Genomic DNA, 19,896 nt, shown 5'->3' with positions numbered 1-19,896 from the left:
CCATGGGTTCTGCAGACATGGGGCATCTAGTTGCAATATATCCCAACTTGTTGCACTGCCAGCAGTGCAGCTGGCCCCGGATATCTGTTGAAGAAGTCTCACAGGCCTTCCCACCAATCTCAGACCAATATACTCTTTGTCCATCACCTTTGACCTCACAGGGGTGAAGACTCTCTACTGTTGCCATGGATGATGACTGTGTAATGCAGGTCACTGAGGGGGCATTGGTGCCAGAAAATCCTCGGCAGCTAGTTGGTCCCCTCAGGAAGCGGTCCATTGTCAATCTGGGATGCTGTAAGCATCTCTGGTTTCATCCACTTTCTCGCCAGATAAACCAGGTCATGCATTTGTGACTGGGGTGACCTTTCTGACTGATAAGCCCATTTATACATTTGTTGGGCCCTCATAGCAGGAGTGACACCCTAATATCGGAGAAACTTCATTTTTATTTTTCATAGCTATTGGCGTTCCCCCAGGATCAGGTCAAAACATGCCTTTTGTGAGTCACCAGATAAAAATAGTGCAACCAGATTGGCCCGCTAGGCTTGAGACCAGGTTTCCTTTTAGCACTTTGGTAAATGTATGAAGAAAGGCCTCTACATCATCATGTGGTGTCATTTTTTAACATCAAAATGGAGTCATCAGGGCACCCCAATATGCGGGTTGCCAGCTGCTGCACAACTTTGCTCAAGGTTTTCCAGTGATGTTTTGCAGCTCTGGTTATTTCTACCAGCTGGGCTGCCAGCAACCATCTGGTCTCCTGTTGCACGGACTCTGACTTTATCAACTGAGCATTCATCTCTTGTACTGCATTAGCCTGCTGTTGTGCAGGCTTTGCAATAAGGAGTTGCTTAATGACTTCTTCCATGATGCAACAGCAGCATCCCCCTCGGCAACCGCCTTTGGTTTAACTGTTTAAATGTGTTAGGCTGGTTGTGAATATATAATTCCAAGCACTGCTGCCTCAAGGACTTAGACATCCTCCACCCTATGTGGGATTCCTCGTATCAATGGGGTGTCCAAACATGAGACAGGAAGCTTTTAGTTATAATTTAATGCAGGCTCCGGCCTGTATCTTTGTTGCAGCAAATGTCAACAACAACAAACAGTGGCTTGGCTGAGCACCTAACAGACTCACTCAAGTCACCGACTGCTTGGAGCAAGATAGTAATACAGTAACTTTTCATATGATCTGGCAAAACTTACATATAGAGCAGTTTGTCCTGTAGAGCTCTGTTCCCTACCAGCTTTGGGATCACACTAAGCTACTTGCAGAATAATGCTGCCTGATTAAATGGCACACCTGTGCTTCACCTCCACAGGTGAAAACACAGACATGAGTCTGATGAACCAGGGAAACCCTCCCACTCTTCTCCCTGGTCAAGCCCCAGGGCCCAACCAATCTGGCTTTCCATAAACCAAACAGAAGGAAGAAATTTGTGATGCTTAGTGATAGTTGGAAACAGTGTAAATGATGGGAATGCAGTACTGCTGAAGCCACAGAGATGTATTAGCTCATAAGATATCTAGAAGTGTCAAAAAGTATTTTTTGCACTCAATGAGATTTAGGCCTTAAACTAGTATTTCAGAATCCTTTCCTTGCTACACTAAGTCTAAATGTTTTACTAAGTCTCAGCTTGTATCTGTTTCAATGTGATTCCATTACTTTTATAAACTATTTGAAAGATAATATGAATGTATTGCTAGAGCAACTCCTCTGATGTTGCCATGTAACCAGGTCTGGACCCAGGTGTAGGCATAGTAGGGAGCTGCCTTGGCTACTTCACCAGAAGGTGGTGGGAAAAAAGCAGCACCTGTAACCCAAGCTGATGAAATAGTTTACAGTCTGTGGGCCCAGAGCTCACAATGCTTTACAAATATACTCGCTATGAAGCTCCAAAACAAAGGATGCTTCATTTAATAATTAAAATGAAACGAAAAACCCTGGGGGACAGACTTATCACATGACCTGTCCCTGCCTCTTCTTTAATCGCATGCATTTTATGAATGAGTTGTCAAATGCATGCACAGTGTGTAAAAAAAGGTGTGGTCTCTAAAAGATATCGGTACTGTCCTTCATTATGATCTGGGGCCTGACAACTTTGTTTTTTTAAACAGAAAAGAAGGGAAAATAAATCTGCAACTTGGATGCAAAAAGAAATAAAAAGTTGTTTAGGAACCCAGTTTTTCCAATGGAAATTTCCAATTTTCCTGTTTAGTGAAACTGTTGTCAGGAAGTAGGGGAAGTCTAATGTTGCCCAGGTGTTAGGGCTATGCCTCCTGGTAGGAGGCAGGTGATTACCCAGGGCGCAGTTAGAGAGGAACTAAACTCTAAAAAAGGCCAAAACAAAAAAAAAGCGTGGTTTATCGGTCCGGAGGTCACTTCTTTTGGGTAATGTGTCGACCCGGTATCCATCTGTGGGCCGGCGCACCAGGCACCGCCATCTTCTCCTCTTCTTCCGGGTTCTTCTTACTATGTCACCCAACTCAGGCGTGAGATCGATGATGTAGTTGGGGAAAAAAACTTGCCGATCTCACTGCGCATGTGTCAGATCGGCTTTTTTCGCTCTTTTGACGAAAGGGCTTCTCGGGCACGTGCAGAAGGAGCCTCCTAGGATGCATTATGTAGGTATCCCGGGAGGCTTTGCTGGAAACCCTAGTGGTCACCAGGCTACTTTGTTGCAAAGACATCACCAGGCCTTCAGGCTCTCCCTGAGCAGGATCAGGCTTCCCTGTTTGGGGTCTCAGTAGAAGATCTAGAGGCACATAGGTCGAGATCAAGGCTGGCAGCTGGCAATAATCAAAGTCATGATGGTCTAAGGTCAGGGCAGGTGGCAGATCATCAGGTTTATGACAATCCGATGTCAGGTCAGAATGAAAACAGGCAAAAGAGTTCATGTTGAGCCGGAGTCAATGTTCAAGAAATCTATCAAGAGTCTATCAAGTCTATCAGGAGTAATGCTAAGTAAAGTAGCAAGTAGCATGCCAAGCATTCAGCAACCTGAACCTAGAACTAGAGAGGCTTAAATAGGTCTAGCAGCCAAGAGTAGGTCAGAATCATGACCAGGTAATTATCTGTTCATTGGCTGAAGAACATACTCTAATCCCCTCCAACTGCACTGATTGTGCAAGAGATACAATGAATTGTTAAGGCTACAAGCATGCATAAAGTCCAGTGCAATGTCGCAAGCACAAACATGGCTGCACATCCTTCCGAACAATGGCTGAAGGCCCACTGTGGATGAAGAGGGGGACACATAAGCTTAATGCCAGGATATCTGGAAAACCAAAAATAGCTAAACTTCCCATAAACTTCCCATATAGCCTGGGGGGGGGGGCAGGGGGGCCCAGAAGAGCATATTGCTTACTTTGTCTCAAATGGACGATTTGTCCCCTGAGGTTCATGATCATTTAGTCGTTCTTTACAATAATGGACCAGCAGATGACAGATAGAGAGATAGATACAGTAGATCAGTAGAGGTTTCCATCAAACCAAACAACCAGGCAACAAACTACAGGTCTGACCAAAGATCCTTTCCTAGAACAGACAACCCTCCTAGAACTGATAAGCAGCTATACTTTTTCACAGCTGCTAGGTGGCGAATATTGCTGGATGATCCAGGAAGTCTACAATTTCACAGCAGCTGTAATCCTCAAAGCTAAAGGACAGTGGAAGCCATGTTGCTGCTTCTGATAGGAGTTTTTCTGTTCCTTTGTATCGTGTACATTGTGATTGCTGTTTATGTTGAAAGCTCAAAAGCTGAATATCCCCCAGGTTTAGCATGCCATGCAGAGCTTCGAAAACTTCATAAGATTCTGACTGATTTTTCAGTCCTGGTGAGTTTGGTATGCAATATCTATGTATCTGACTACTAAATTAAGAAATTTTAATTTTTGGTGAAGGTAAAGCATTGAACCACCAGAAATTTCCTCTATCTTTATTGGACCTTGCTAGTGAGATACCTGGGTCTGCAAACCATGTTTGCATATTTTTGCTTTTAGAAGCCTACCTTACCTATTAAACAAAGTAGAAATCACTTTCATTCTTCAAATTCATTCCAAGTAAGAGTAGAAAATATGCAATTTCTATGTATTGTAATGTCACACTCTATTTTTAAAAAAACTGCATGAAGTTGGGAACATTTAGCACTACACTGAGACCTGAGATATTTATTCAAATATTATTAAATATGTAAATACGGAGCAGTCAGAGAGAGGTTTGTATGTATTTTTCTAAATCATTCATTGACACAGTGCCCTGGAAATAGGCATTGTAGGCTTGCTGGGCAAGGTTCATTCTTTATCAAGCATGCCATCTGCATGGGGTTTGTAGTTTCTCTCTGCTATCTTAACTACACTTATGTATTCAGTTTTAGTTTTGGCAATTTGGCACTTTATAAAATTAAAATTGCAACTGAAACCCAGAGTGTAGCTAAATAAATTGTTCCCAATAAATGTTATTGTTGGCAGCATACCATGTGTAAGTTGCTAATGTGGAGGAACAGGTCTTGTCACTTGGTACATCAAAGCATGTGTGTCCAGTGTCAAACAGCCTCAGATACAGCTACAATCTGATTGGGCAACCTGCAATCACATGTTTTGGTGTACTTGCGGGTACAAAAAAGGAAAAACTGGTACACCATCTTTTATGGTCTCTACCTACCTTTAAAATACATTCCTTTGGCATTATAGCCACCAATTGTCTTAAAAGTTTTCTTATTAAAAATCCTCCTTATATTAAATTGTCTTCTATTTTCTGAGCTGGTTGGCTCAGAAATGTTGGTGGACACTTGGTAAACACACCTGTATGAGCTAGTTGGGCATCTCATTTGAAAATGATGAGTCTTATTATAAAGACCCCCTGTCCCACCACAACCTAAACAGACTTCATTCTTCTGGGAAGATTTTCTGCATAATGTTAGTTGTGCCTGTGGCTGGTTTGTGCTCAACCATAAGAACATTTGTGAAGTCAGATACTTATGTTGAGTGAGATGACCTGGCTCATAACTGACATTTCAGTTGTTGGTAAAGGTAATCATTAGAGTTGGAGATTAGGATCCAGTCTACCATGAGTTTGGAAGTGCGCAACTGTTCCAAGTGTTCCAACTGTTCCATGAGTACGCTCTAGAATTACCACCGCCTTTCACTTGAAATCACCTGAGCTTGGAGGTGTGTCCACATACTATAAATGTATATGCTGTAGATAGATATATAGTTTGATTTGTTACAGTAATGCACATCCTCTGGCTTGTTTGAAATCATTTCATTGTTTTTTCTCCTCTGATTAGGGAAGCACCCTTGAAAAGCTTGGAATATCTTCCGAGGTTGCTCTTTCAAACTTTTCAACAAAATTGTTTCCAATAAAATCAGAAGATGATCCAGAGCTCTTTACAAAGAATGTTAAATTTGAAGGTGTGCCTGTGAGAGTTTACCAGCTCCGAGAATCCTATGCCAGGGGTAGAAAAGCTGTTATGTTCTTTCATGGAGGAGGGTTTGTGTTAGGAGATATTGGTAAGCAGAAGATATTGTAAAAAAAGAGAACATTTTTTTTAGCAAACAGTTATCTGATTCACCTAAAGGAATCCTCTTTTTCTTGGGAAGTTTTGGGAGTTTATCTCAAAAAATTTCCCCTACCAGGATACCTGTTAACACCCAATCTCATATGGTAGTTTTGATAATCCTACTTTTGTCACTTCTTCTCCACAAGACAGAAACCAGTGATATTACTAACAAAAGCAAAAAACATAAAAACATACAGAAACATTAATTACAGTTATGTCAGTGAGGCATCCACATTCAAAACAAAAACATATATATTATCACTGGTTTCCCACTAATCCCCTGAGGAAGCCTAAACCAGCGAAACGTGTCGATACTCGCATTCAGTTCAGCCAGTATATTATACCAAGATCTAAGATCAAGTCATTTGTACTTTGTATAGTATAGAACTTGTCACCCACTAAGTTATTAAGGGTTATGCACATGGTCTCTCTAGATATAAGTCATTCATCTTTGTTTTACTACTGTATATACCATGTACAATCACATACAAACATTTGAGCCACATCAAATCCCCTGCTGTTCTCTCCTTAATAATGTTTTCTACTTGATTACCTTTTATTTTTGGTTCTGTGGGCCTGATTTAATAAAGCTCTTCATGGCTGGATAGTATACACTTCATCAGTGAAGCTGGGTGATCCAGCCAATCTGGAATAAATCTTGTTCAAGATTCAAAACATTTGCTAGTAAAGAGCAAATGACTTTGAATAAATCTATTTCAGGTTTGCTGGATCACCCAGCTTCACTGATAAAGGTGTATTATCACCAGCCTTGGAGAGCTTTAAAAAATAAGGCCATCTGACTCACCCAAAAGATTTCATTATCTCTTTCCCCATCAGAGTACTTGTAGATTCACAACCTCTCTTCACAGTTTTGATATTCCTACTCATGTTGTTTCTTTACAAGAAAAGAGACTTTAGTTAATTTTCTCCTAATCGCCGCAGCATTTGGTGACACTAGTAGCAGGGGAGACAATATTTTCGATGATATAGATTTTCATTTTTACGAGAGGGGCAAAGATCCTTATACAAATTTTTGATAGGCTTTTTATTTTAAATTCCTCTTAGTTAACATTACATTTTTTGTACCTGATTGGAAGGGTGATAATAGAGTAAACAACACTTACTTGTCTCAGTGTCTGTATTTATTTATTTATATTATAGATCTTTATGACAGACTTTGCCGACACATATCAAAAGAAGCTGGAGTTGTGGTGGTCTCAGTTGGGTAAGCAGTTTTTTTTTTTTTTTATTAATCTTCTATTTCTAATCAAACATATGAATTTGTGCAATGCTATAGATATATGCAAATATAACACTTTAAAATAAGTATTATTTAAAATCTTGTGAGCAGCAGAAGTAAAGATCCTGAAGCATGATATTCTCCTCCCTAGAATCAAATTGTGCCAGATTAAGCTGTTTGGAAATCTTTTACTGATGCTCTGTGGAGCTGTGATATTTATAACTAGGAGATGGTCAAATGAGCTTAAAACAGTAGGGATTTCATCTTCTAGCTGACCTGGAGATACCTTGGGGTCTGCAGCCATTAAAAGGGATATCTAAGGTGGCCTTTTAATTTGTTTCCTTAATGATCCCTAGAGCAACAGTATAATTTTTTAGCAAAACTCTACCTTTTGATATATAATGCCATCATTGAGCTCCAGTTGGTGACTCTGTCTTGGCTGAAGCTGTCATCAGTCTGTTGCAGGCAAGGGAAATACCTTCAGGAATTACAAATGCAACTAAATATTGATAATTTTCTTTAGTTATGATTCCCAACATTTCTTTTAGGTATCGGCTTGCACCAAAACACCAATACCCCGCAGCATTTGAAGATTGCCTGAATGCTACCGTCCATCTCCTGAAGAATGCACAGGACTATGGTGTTGACCCCTCTTCTGTTATAATCTGTGGAGACAGCGCTGGTGGCAATCTAACAGCTTGTGTATCACAAGCTCTTGTGACCAGGAAGGATGTTCCAAAACCTTTGGCCCAGGTGCTGATGTACCCTGCAGTCCAAATCATTAACTTCAACTTACCTTCATACCAGCAAAATCAATATGTGCCTCTTTTATTCCGAGAACGTACCCTCTTCTACATGCTGCATTACGTAGCCGAAGGGGATCTGTCTATCTCAAGGGAGGTTCAGAATGGTAGCCATGTTCCTCCTGATCTGAGGAAGAAATTCTCTAAGTGGCTTAGTGCTGATAATATTCCAGATGAGTTCAAGCTCAGAGGATACAAGCCACATGTGATGTTTGCTTTTGATAAAAACTTGTATGAAAAACTCAAACATGTGTTTGAACCTTCGTGTTCTCCATTGGTAGCTGAGGACTCTGTGTTTCGCCTGCTACCAAAATCTTATATTTTAACTTGTGAGTTTGATGTTCTCTGCAGTGATGGTATACTCTACAAGAAACGCCTGGAAGACAACGGGGTGTCTGTCACTTGGCACCATGTTAAAGATGGCTTCCATGGAATCGCCAACTTCTTTGAACATAGTGATTGTGAATCGGGGAAACGGGCTGTGGAGGGCATTATTAGCTTTATAAGAGATGCCTAATGTGTTCTAAATATCAATGTAAACATCTATATAACAAAATGGTAAGATGACCCAACAAAAGAATGTTTATTATCTAACTACGCATTGAGCTTTAAAATGCCATACATCCTCTAGGCATATCTGTGTCCTCCCACCACAGGCTGATAACTATATGGGGGGGGGGGGGGGATACATGACCAGTTAACCTGTATAAGGAAAGAGAGCAGCAGTGATCAGTCTTTATTACAGGAAGCTTCTGCATGAGTTATTTCATGTTAAATGAGTGTAGAGACCTGGAATAAAAAAAAAAATGTGTGATTGTTATACAGGTTTTCTCCAGGTTACATACAAGATAGGGACTGTAGGTTTGTTCTTAAGTTGAATTTGTATGTAAGTCGGAACAGGTACATTATTTTAATAAATGTAATTAGGACAGATGTTTGTCTCAACATAGTATTAGGCACTGTGGTGTCGGTTACTTTATAAAATCCTCACTGTACCTAATCAAAAACAAAGCAATGGAGACTAGACATTCATAAACTTCTGGAGCAAGTTGTGCTTTGATATGCAAAAAAAAAACAAAAAACAAAACAAAACAACTGCAGTGTTTGCCTTGGTCATTAAAGAGTTACAAGATGTTGCAGAACAGCAAAAGATTTCTTCTGCAAGTCATGCAAACCACCCCCCTCCCCCCATCAAGCCTCTGTCCTCACACAAACAGCAGGGAAGCCTGTTTGTATCTAGGAGTCTTCTGCAGATGTCCTTAACTCGAGGACTACCTGTATATTTGTATAGACTGAATTACAGCTTTAGAGGAATATACAACTAAAGTATTGTTTTTTTTATTCTGCGGCTTTAATGCTAATGTATGGTAATGGTAAAGCTATGCACGAAACTGATCCATCATCCGTTCACAACTTTCCCTTATTACACATTAAAAACACGTTACACGTATACACATAAAAAAACGTTATCTAATATGCTCAGCAGCATCCATCACCACCGGGGTCTGGGGACATTTCTTCTCCCAATATTTTGGGCCTGAATTTTCCTGTATTTTATAAATAGATCCATTGATTATTATCAATAACATCTTTTATTGTTGGAGTTTATGTGAACCAGGGGTGTCCTCTACTGATGAATAAAACATTAAGGCATACTCAAACACAATATAATATACTGAAGTCCCTAGATTTGATGGTTCAATATGTTTTTCTCACAGGCAGAAATCACGTGGTTATCAGTACACAAGATTTCTGTCAGGATTTGCAGGTATTTTTTGCACTCATTGAACAAATATGAAAAGTTGCAGTTAAAGCGGGCTTATCACCCAAAATTTTACTTTATCGAAAAGGGTAGATAACCCTTTTTAAGTAAAAATTACCTTCTTTTTTTTTTTTAAAAGGAGGGAAGCCCCTCCTCTTCTGTCTTTACTGCCGCAACGGTAAAGACTGGGAGCGCAGAGCCTCCTAGTATACATACATCAGTTATCCCAGAAAGCTTTGGGCGGCTCCTTACGATCTTTGGGTATGTGCAGAAATGGCTTCTCCGGTCACTGAAAAAAAAGCTCTGATCAGTTACCACTGGTTACTTTACCCGACCTTAAGCCTGCATAGTGCGAGACAGGGTGATGTAGCCTGAAGAAGTAAAAATATGGCGCCGGGAGGAACAAGGATTACAAGACGGCAAGGGACAGAATCAAGGCAAGATGTGGAAGGATTGGGGGGCTCTGCAGAAGTAAAGATAAGGGTGACTTTTTTTTTTTAGTATAGTTACACTTAAATGGTATTCTAAGCAGACTAAAAAGAAGCAAAGATGAAAGGTTCACTGCTGGCCTTAACAAACTTAAAGAGAAACTAAACTCAAAATCCCCCAAAACACAAAAAATCCTGCAGGGTAGTCCGATCCATCCGAAGGTCTCTTCCATCGGGTCACGCGTCTTCCCGGTATCCGTCTTCGGGCCGGCGCTTCTAGCACTGCCATCTTCGGCTCTTCTTTCCGGTTCTTCCACCTACGTCACCCAACCCAGGGCTCGAGATTGGGTGACATTGAAAAAAGAAAAAAAGTTTTCCCTTCTAACGAAAATGCTCCATCTGCACATGCCCGAGACGCATGCACAGAAGGAACACCCAAGAGCCTCCCGAGATGCATGATGTAGGCTTTGCGCTCCCATTAGTTCTCGATTTAAAAAAAAACTGTGTTGCACTTAACAAAAAACAAACTAAATTAATAAAAGTAATGGAGGAGCTCAGCTATGAGGAGAGATTAGCTGAACTGAATCTATTCTCCCTTGAGAAGAGACGTATAAGGGGGGATATGATCACCCTGTAAAATATATAAATGGTCCATATAAAGAACTCTCTTCCCCATTATTTACTTTGAGATCATTACAAAGGACAAGAGGGCATTCTTTGTGTCTGGAGGAAAAGAAGTTTAAGCTCCGGATAAGGAAGGGATTCTTCACTGTAAGGTCTGTGAAAATGTGGAATCGGCTCCCTCAGGAAGCAGATTCAGCAACTACTATAGATTGCTTTAAGAAAAAGCTGGATGATTTCTAGAAGCACAAAATATAACTTGCTTTAAAGTAAAGATAACAATGACTTTTGATCCAGGGAACATCCGATTGCCTCATGGAATCAATCATGGAATCAAGGTTTTTTTTTTCCCCTGTTGGAGCAAATTGTACCAGGGTTTTTTTTGCCTTCCCCTGGACTAACTATGTCTTATAGGGTTTTATATCTGGGATATGTTTATTTCCCTAGGGGTTGAACTTGATGGACTTTTTGTCTTTTTTTTTTACTTTTTTTCTGTCTTTTTTTAACCTAACCTACTATGTAACTATATAAATGTTTCCAGTGATGTACATATAGGGTGTATGTATTATTCAGGTGTAACAATATGTAAGATATTATAAGGAAAGGTCACCCTGACAGTTTAGAGAGCATTGTGTTCCAAGTTATCATGACACTGATAGCCTAGCCAAGATAGGACATAGAATAGATTGGTCCTTGGCCTGGACTATGACCAGATATATTGCTTAGATTTTCTTGTTCTCATATGCTTGTATGCATATGTTGGGCTTTGTGCGAAACGCTGAATATCAATTTTTAAATATTTTAACTGTGCAAAGATTGATATTTTTAACAACTTTTTTTTCACTTTTAAAGCCCAACTCATCCCCCTGATTCTTGACCCAAAGTGTCATCTTTCATCCTCTGAGAATGCAGACTGAAGAGAAGATCTCTGGCTTTCTGCATTAATACAATGTATTCTGGATTACAAAAAGTGCTTGGCTTTCTGGGTCATTTTATCCTGATGCATCAGCTGGAGTGTAAAGAGGTCACCTATGTCTAGATGCAAGAACAGCACATGCAGAAGTGTCAGATATCAGCAATATGATGAACTTTCAACACATGGGCCAACAGGAATGTTAAGTATGTAGGTAGAAGTACCTTTTAACTACTCAGGACCTAGTCAAATGTCCCTTTAGCCTTAAATTTTTATGAATATTATTATTTACCCTAACTACACCCCCTTTCAAAAATGCTCTCTAAATAAAGAGAATCTTTAGACTTTAAACAAGTAGATCTTATTGTATCCCAGACTAATTTGCTCAGTAAGAGTTTCTATTAATCTACATCACTCCACTATTTCCTAGTTAGGTAAAAGAATCCATAAAATACCAGGGAACTAAAATTCCCAAAAAGAGAGGTCATCCGGGTCAACCAATATATTTTGTCTTATAACAGGTGCACGTTAATGCAAAATTAGTTGAACTTGCAATTTGTTTTTGCATAGAGTGTGTATTTTCTCCCTGAATTGGCATTCCTCCAAGATTGGTTTTAGACTAGACATGACTATGGACTCTGTACAGCACTGTGTTATATGCTGGTGCCATATATATACATGATAATAAAAATTCTAACAGTGTAAAGTTCTCATACCAGTCTACAGTGAAAAGAATGACTGAAATTCAGCAACAGGAGAACTTTTAGCCACTCCTTCAAACTGTTGTAATCTCACATTTATCTCTAGAATGTTTACCAGGAAGTGGTGAGGAGTCAATTCAAAGTCAGCTCTGGTAGTGCTGGGAGCCAGAGAGCTGGAATCATGGGCTTGGGACTTGCTATTTTGGCAATCTGCTTCATAGTTGTCATTGCATTATGTATCCTACTGGTGGTGGGCATCATCTATTTTGAATTTTCAAACTCAGACATTCCTCCAGGTGTGGCAGACCCTGGTAAACTGCGCACCATACATTGCTTCTATGTTGGCATTGCTGTAGTGGTAAGTACATTATTTATTTCAGTCTTACATTGCACCAGCTGTTGTGTAACTACAAGTCCCAGCCAGCATCTAGGAGTTTTTTTTTAGAGTCAATCCTTTTCTTTCTGCAAACAAATAATTGAAAAATGTACCCTAATCTCCTGATCCAAACTTGACCCTTATGCTGGTCATACACATGGCCAGTTGTAGACAAAGTTGCATGTGTGCATGATCAGCATTAGGCTTACTTTTAAGTGTTACAGTCAGGTGACGTTCTCATTTTTGTGATGCACACATGTTAAAGCATGTAGCTCATTTAAAATGCAAAATCAAATCTGCACTGGACCATTTTTAGTGTAGAAGTATATTGTTGTGCCTTGCGGCATGCTGCAGCATAGGTGCGTGGCTTCTTTGCATTGGGGTGCCATTCAAAATAATGGCACCACAGTTGCAGTAGTACATGCATAGTTTAGTACTATGAATTGTGGAAATGCACAGGTCAAAATGTGGTTCTGGGAAAAATTAAAGTAGGGCTCCTGAATGCACAGCATTCCATCCAATTTCCTGCACCTTTGCCATTCGAGCCACAACAGACTGTCCAGGGTAATTGCCCAGTTTGTGAAACTTGGATGTGAAACTTGGATACTTGTGCAGGACACCAGTCCCTGCTGCTCTCTCTACACATGCAGGGCGACTGGTCTTGTACCTGCCCCCTCCTTTAGTTTTCCGCAAGTAGTCTGTAGTTTGTGTGTCTGCTGGTTCCCTGCCAGAATAAATTTTTGGCACAGGCTTTGTACAGCATAGTGATGGTGACACTGAGACTTTTACTGGGTTTTGAAAAGCACATTGTGCACACATAGTAAGTAGTCTTTATCACTTTGTGGCTATAAAGGTATATATTAAAGTGAACGTGTTTGATCTCTTCGTTTTTACCTAATCTTACCCATTCCTAATTCACAAAATTGAAACTGTAGTATAGCCATGTGCTGGACTGGCACTGAAAGCTACCATTCCCTTTGCCAAAAAATGAACCAGTGCCAAGATGCTGGCACTAAAATCAATTGTTTCGAGGAAAAATATACTGAAAGTGGAACTTAGACAATTTACATGACTTTGCCAGCTATAGATTTGTAATTTCTAAAAGGTTATTGGAGTCAAATAGGGGCTGGCCATGACTGTGAAGTGTGTATAGGCAATGTATTTGGTGTGAGATATGATATCTCTAAGCAATAATGTACACATGGGATAATTGTAAATGCTCCTAAATGGCGGTACTTGAATGATTTGTAAATATTGGGGAGTGCAGTAGTAGTGGCGTCAGATACCTGTTTGCACATTGATAGAGGTTTAAGTTTATAGAAGTTCAGTCCTATATTATGTACTTTGCACTTGTTCTGTGTTTTGTATTACCTTAGGTTTGTTAAAGGTTGACTGGACATTGGTAACTGTTTACAAATTCAGGCTGTGTCTAAATATATTTGACAGAACTTCAAATACTGTGCAACTGTGCAAATAAAAAAACAGAACATACTCATGGTGGAAATAAAACATCAAGACAGCTGGAGATATAGACAAATAAATCTAACCAGTGGTGAAGAGTTCTTGTTATGGTCTATGTCAGGGGTGCCCACACTTTCGAAAGTCGAAATGATCTACCAACAATTAAAACTTAATAACTTCTGTGCATGGTGGAGTTTATTTTGAAAGGCAGGGCTCCAAGATCTACTCGCGTTGCCTTTGCGATCTACTGGTAGAGCGCAATCCACCTGTTGGGCACCCCAAGTCTATGTGCTCATTGGTGAAATATCTCAAACTGCCCAATCATTTGAGCTTTGCATGTCACAGGCACAGTAGATCTGATCTTTTTGGACACAGAAAATAATAAAAAAAACTTTTGTATTTTTTTTCTGAGGGGGTCAGTGATATTATCCTACTGATTACTAAGCCAGGGCAGGGGGTTGCCATCTTCTTTCTTCTTATCCTGAAGATGATCTTTAGCCATCTTGATTGGCTGGGCCAGGATGGTGAAGGGTTCATGCATTCCTGGCACATGCAGGGCAAACCAGGATTTCCAGGTATCCTGGCAATAGACAACCAGAGCGATCAGGCAGGTAGGTGGGATTATTGCAGATGGAACATCACCGTCTCTTTCTGCCATAATGACCTGCCAGATCATTGATTCTTTAAGAACCAATACTTCTGTGTAAGAGAATGAGTCGGCAAGGAGCCAGCCAGTTGGCAGGAGCCATGGAACTTGCAATTACGAAGAACAAAAAATAAAGAGTAAGAGCAAACTTTAATTACTAATAACTTGAAAACAATTATTGTTAATGTAGCCAAAAGTATAGAAAATAAAATCATTCCAAAAAGTAAATTTGATTGTTCAGTTTAAAACAACGCTAATATTAGGTTTCCCTTTCAAGGCATGGCTAAGGTATTTAAACATGGCAAAAAAGCTAAATTAATAATGCAACAATATATAGACTCACTACATTTTTATACATTGTAACAAAATTGTTACAGGGTTCCTTAAATCAAAGGTACTCTCTGATATGACAAAAGGGAGGTAGGGTAAAAGCACTGGGTGAATGAGATACACTCAAGGTACTAAGAAAATGTTTTCTGGGTATACTGTATCTTGTATGCCCAGAAAACAACTGTTTTAAATAAGTATATAACATTGTGCAATTGTCTCGAATAATCTTCAGTGCCACAGCTAAATATAAATTCCACAACAAATCAAACTAGAAAAACAAGTGATGGTGGGATGATACCAGTTTGTGACGAGCAATTAATCCTGCAACGTGTATTCACACAGACCACAGCTTTAATTAAATGCATAGGACTGGTAGATCCAGTATTGGTTACTGTTAAAAGTGTAAAATCTACAGAGTCAACCAGTCAATCAAGTTTCATAGTAATGCTCCTTTTTCTTGTAATTTTCCTTGTTTTATGTCCATTTCAAGCCACAAATGTCTTGGGGTCAATCAAATTACGCACAGAGGCTTTTGTAGGGCTCATCTAGGCAAGCTAGTGGTTAATGTGCTTTTTTGGGGATCCTGGGAAAGCTCTTAGATTGTGAGCTCTTTTGGGCAGGGTCTTCTCCTTGTCCTGTTTCATGGTTTGTATCTGTCTGTCATTGGCAACCACTATTTATTGTACAGCGTGCGTAACATGTTGGTGCTAAATAAATACAGTTTAATAATATTTATAATATTATTAAAGCCAAGGAGCCCAAAACTTAGATGTACATATTCTTGCATGAAGTGACTTCTTTGGACATTTGGGATCATAAGCTTTCCCAAAATTCTTGAAAAAGGCCAGAACCATCACTCTTGCCTAGAGGAACTATCCATTTAACTGTTCTTTTCCAGGTGGTGGAAGAATAGAAATTTACCCCTTTATATAATTATAAATACCATGGATTTATTGCCTAAATCATGACTGTAGGTGTATTGTATGTCATCATGGCAATGAGAAAGGGAAAAAAACAACCTTACCACTCACAATCACCAAGAGAGGGTGCACTGTGCCATTGAAGTCATTTGTCCATAACAAAAAAATATATAAATATATCAGGTAAACTCATAGCTCTTAAAACTTTAAGGGGGTAAAATATGCATGTGGACATTGGAAGTGGTTGAAGAGCCCTTTAAATGAAACGTTCTGCTAGAGATTCGAAAGGAGGCTTTAGAAGGATATTGGTGCTGGCAAATCTTAGTGACACAGGTAATCTCAAGGGGACCCATGGAGTTCAGTGGATACTTCCCTAGACAATGGCTGAACATGGGTCGTTGGGGGTCCTCATGAGATCATATGCCACAATCACTGAGAAGCTTTACTAAAGAAGAGAGAAGAGCCAATGTACCCAAAATAAAAATATGAATGTAATACTACTTATCTGTCCATAATCATATGGATAATACATGCTATGCCAGGTATAGACTAAAAATCTTCATTGGAGGTTTTTTTATTTTCCAAGACACATTCTTTGTTACAATGTAAAATTGAATTCTACCATTCTCTCTGACAGGGCCGAATTCTACAGAATTTAGGCTTATGCAGCCAGCTTGGTTTTACTCGATACATCAGAGAAAAAGTAATGTCCAAGAAGTTGGGAGATGATCCAAAACTCTTCATCAAAAACTTGCAGTTTGATGGCATCCAAGTCAGAGTGTACCAGCCAAAATCACCCTCTGCTGGGGGGAGAAAAGGGATTATGTTCTTCCATGGTGGTGGATGGATGTTTGGAAGTATTGGTAAGAAAATGTGTAGCTTAATGCTTTTGTGACCAGAGATCATGGATGCCTATTCCAGACAGCGTCGATAAGCGTTGGATAATTTGGCAATAGTTGGGAACCCCTCTCATTAGCATCTGATTGGTAATGTGGACCTGAACTGTCAATGACAGCTAAGTTTGATAGATAGCAGCTGCACAAAGTAATGACTGGTTGTCAGAAAGGTAACTTACTTGCCCTCAATATTACTACTTGTAAGCCATGTATTTTAAGCCCCATAGTTTTAATGAGTTGGCATTGGTATTCAGATATAAATACTAGTCAGGACATGGTTGGTGTCATTGCCTCTTTTCACAGCACCACTCACTTACCCAATTTGTCCCCTGAAAAAGACCAATATCCCACCAACACCCTCAATGTAGTGCCTTGTGCCTGAAACCTAATACCTAATGACTGGTGCCCTATTGAGGGGCTAAGCTCCATGCAAATTCAGACTTTTGGAAAGTCACTGTAATTATGGGTCTGCAGTGGTGTGTGGAGAAGGTGAGAATTGCAGTGAAGTTGGAGTTGGCACCTTGAAAATTGTAAATTTTCTACTGTGACTAATATGCTTTTTTTTTGTTTTGTTTTGGTTCATCAGATTCCTATGATGGTCTGTGTCGCTATATCTCAAAGGGTACACAATCAGTGGTTGTCTCCGTTGGGTAAGCAGCTGTTGACATGCCAAAGATTGTTTAATGTGTTGACCTTTAGGATTTAGTAATAGATAAAGAATGAGTAGAATGTAACTTCCAAGCAACAAAATAAATTTGATTGATGCATTAAAATGCACAGTGGTAGTGCTTTAGCCCAAACATTCATGCTGGCTTTTTTTAGAGTGAACACGATAATCGATTTATCGCATAATCAAGTGTGCATCTGCGATCAGGCAGAACACTCTTCTATAAGAAATCTGGGGTACTTTATTTGTGTTCAAAAGAGTTTAAGAGGTTTATAAACCGTTAGGGAGAGAATTTGAACAAATCATGAACACCCAAGAAATGGTTATTTTAAATGAGTTAAAGCTTAAATAAAATCTGTATCCCTAAATGTTCAAATTTGCTAGAAATATGTAAAACCACCTTTTTTGCTCAGTATTCTACTGAATTTAGCCCTCACACTGCATTGCTTTTTGCTCAACCCTCAGCACTAGTGTGCTCATTTGCAAGACGGGGCTGGTTTGACCAAATCGGTTACATAATGCAGTTCATTGGGTCATGTTTAAACTACCATTATAGTTACTATTATAAAAAAAGATAAGGTAAGACTATAAAATGTAGGTTGTCGGTACAAAGTGTATATGGCTGCATATCTATGTTTAACTAAGCTTAACATTTAAATGTAAGGCTTTCTTGATTGATTGGTGTGTATCTTTTAAAAGGGGCTGGTCAAACCTTACATTATCTTGGCCATTCTCAACCAGGGTTAAATGGAAATCTAGGGTTCCCAGGAGATTGGTAGGGGTTCCCTGAGCTGTGGTAGACTTATCCTCCCATCCCTGTATGCACAGATTTTGGTCAGTGCCTGTTTCTTTACGATTGATATCTTTTTACTGGCCACCAATGTATATAGGAATTCACTGGCCACTGATTTTGTGAATATTACTGAAAATTATTTTTTAATGATGAGCCTTTCAGTGTTAAAATGATCCAACGTGGGTATCAAATACTTTAGGTATGTCATGGGCTTTTTTTTCTGTCTACAATTTACTGGTATTTATAACATATGCAAGCTCTACAAATGATTTTGTGTTTTTTGGGGTATTTTAGGGGGGTTCTTCTGGGGTAAAAAAGGGTGACAAAGGCTGTGCTAACCCATGAACACCCTAAAATTAATCATCACTTTTAGTGAATGCCAGACTTGATTTAATGTAAGTCTAGAGAGTTTTGAAAAAAGATTTCGGAACAATACAGAAGAAATACACTTTTATGTGTAAGTAGAATGATTTTAGTTGCATCTCATTTTGTAGGTACCGCCTGTCACCTGAACACCGGTATCCTGCAGCGTTTGATGACTGCCTCAATGCCACCATTTACTTCCTAAAGAATGCACAGGAATATGGTGTTGATTCTTCCTCGGTTATAATAAGTGGAGACAGTGCAGGAGGAAACCTTACAGCTGCTGTCTGTCAAGCTCTTGTAGACCAGAATGATGTTCCAAAGCCCCTTGCCCAAGTTTTGATATACCCAGCAGTCCAAGCAGTTGACTTTCACTTGCCTTCCTACATACAAAACAGGGCAGTGCCCATCCTGTATCGGGAGCGTGCAGTGTTCTACATGTTACATTATGTAGATGGTGATCTAACCATGATGGAAGAAGTTCTGGATGGAGACCATGTCCCTGTGGATCTGAAAATGAAATATAGGAAGTGGTTAGGTGCTGAAAACATTCCAGAAGAATTTAAGGCCCGAGGATATAAGCCCAGAGTCATGGCCTCCCACTCTGAAGATGTCTACGAAGCCCATAAAAAAGCATTTGAACCTCATTTCTCGCCGTTGCTGGCTGAAGACTCTGTGATTAGCCAGCAACCAAAGACATACATTTTAACATGCGAGTTTGATGTGTTGCGGGATGATGGAATACTGTATAAGAAACGTCTAGAAGATCATGGAATCCCAGTCACCTGGTACCATGTGAAAGATGGCTTCCATGGAATTCTTAGCTTTTTTGACAGTGGGAATCTTTCATTTGAATCTGGGAAGCTTGCTGTTGACAACATAGTAAATTATATTAATGGAATTTGATATTTCTTTGTAAAATTTTGACTGCTACCCATTGTTTTAGGAGTTTTTACCATGGGGCCATCTTGGTATTTTTTTGCAATTGAAGCAAACCTAAATATAATAAACTTTCAACCTAACCACCTAGTTTTTTGACTACAGTATATCTCATTGCCTGAAACTTATCTTAAGACTCAGCTATGTGAATATGGAACTATAGTATCAATGAAAAATTGTGACCCAAATTGTGTGCACAATGCAAACTCTCTGCAGTACTTGTTCCAGTTAATGTTTGCATACCCTCTCAAAGCCAATCACTGTATTCATGCAAGCATGTGACAAAAGTCAGTCATTGACATAATACAAAATGACTGGAATAAAAATTGTAAAATGTTCAATAAAGTTTATAAAAAAAATTGTACTTATTGTGTCATTTTTAAATGTATCACAAATTTGCTGATTGACAACATGTCACTTTGTCCTTGAGCAAATTTAGCAATAAAGTGTACCTAAACTCAACATTTTCACTTTAC

The 19,896-nt window shown here is 39.4% G+C and overlaps 2 protein-coding genes across 2 annotated transcripts; both read left to right on the top strand.

The window, feature by feature from the left end:
• Positions 1-3,678: 3,678 nt before the first annotated feature.
• Positions 3,679-8,280, top strand: LOC140340256 (arylacetamide deacetylase-like 4). The gene is made up of 4 exons (XM_072425312.1): positions 3,679-3,837; positions 5,289-5,511; positions 6,723-6,786; positions 7,350-8,280. The coding sequence occupies exons 1-4, from the start codon at positions 3,679-3,681 to the stop codon at positions 8,119-8,121; spliced, it is 1,218 nt and encodes a 405-aa protein (XP_072281413.1). The 3' UTR covers positions 8,122-8,280.
• A 3,880-nt stretch (positions 8,281-12,160) lies between these two features.
• On the top strand, positions 12,161-19,608 carry LOC140340858 (arylacetamide deacetylase-like 4). Its single transcript, XM_072426277.1, has 4 exons — positions 12,161-12,387; positions 16,400-16,625; positions 17,245-17,308; positions 18,613-19,608. Exons 1-4 carry the CDS (start codon positions 12,211-12,213, stop codon positions 19,385-19,387), a joined length of 1,242 nt encoding a protein of 413 aa, XP_072282378.1. The 5' UTR covers positions 12,161-12,210; the 3' UTR covers positions 19,388-19,608.
• Positions 19,609-19,896: the final 288 nt, after the last annotated feature.

This window comes from Pyxicephalus adspersus, chromosome 11 (genome assembly GCF_032062135.1).
Source record: "Pyxicephalus adspersus chromosome 11, UCB_Pads_2.0, whole genome shotgun sequence".
NCBI classification, from domain to species: Eukaryota; Metazoa; Chordata; class Amphibia; order Anura; family Pyxicephalidae; genus Pyxicephalus; species Pyxicephalus adspersus.
This window is presented reverse-complemented; position numbering and strand designations above follow the sequence as displayed.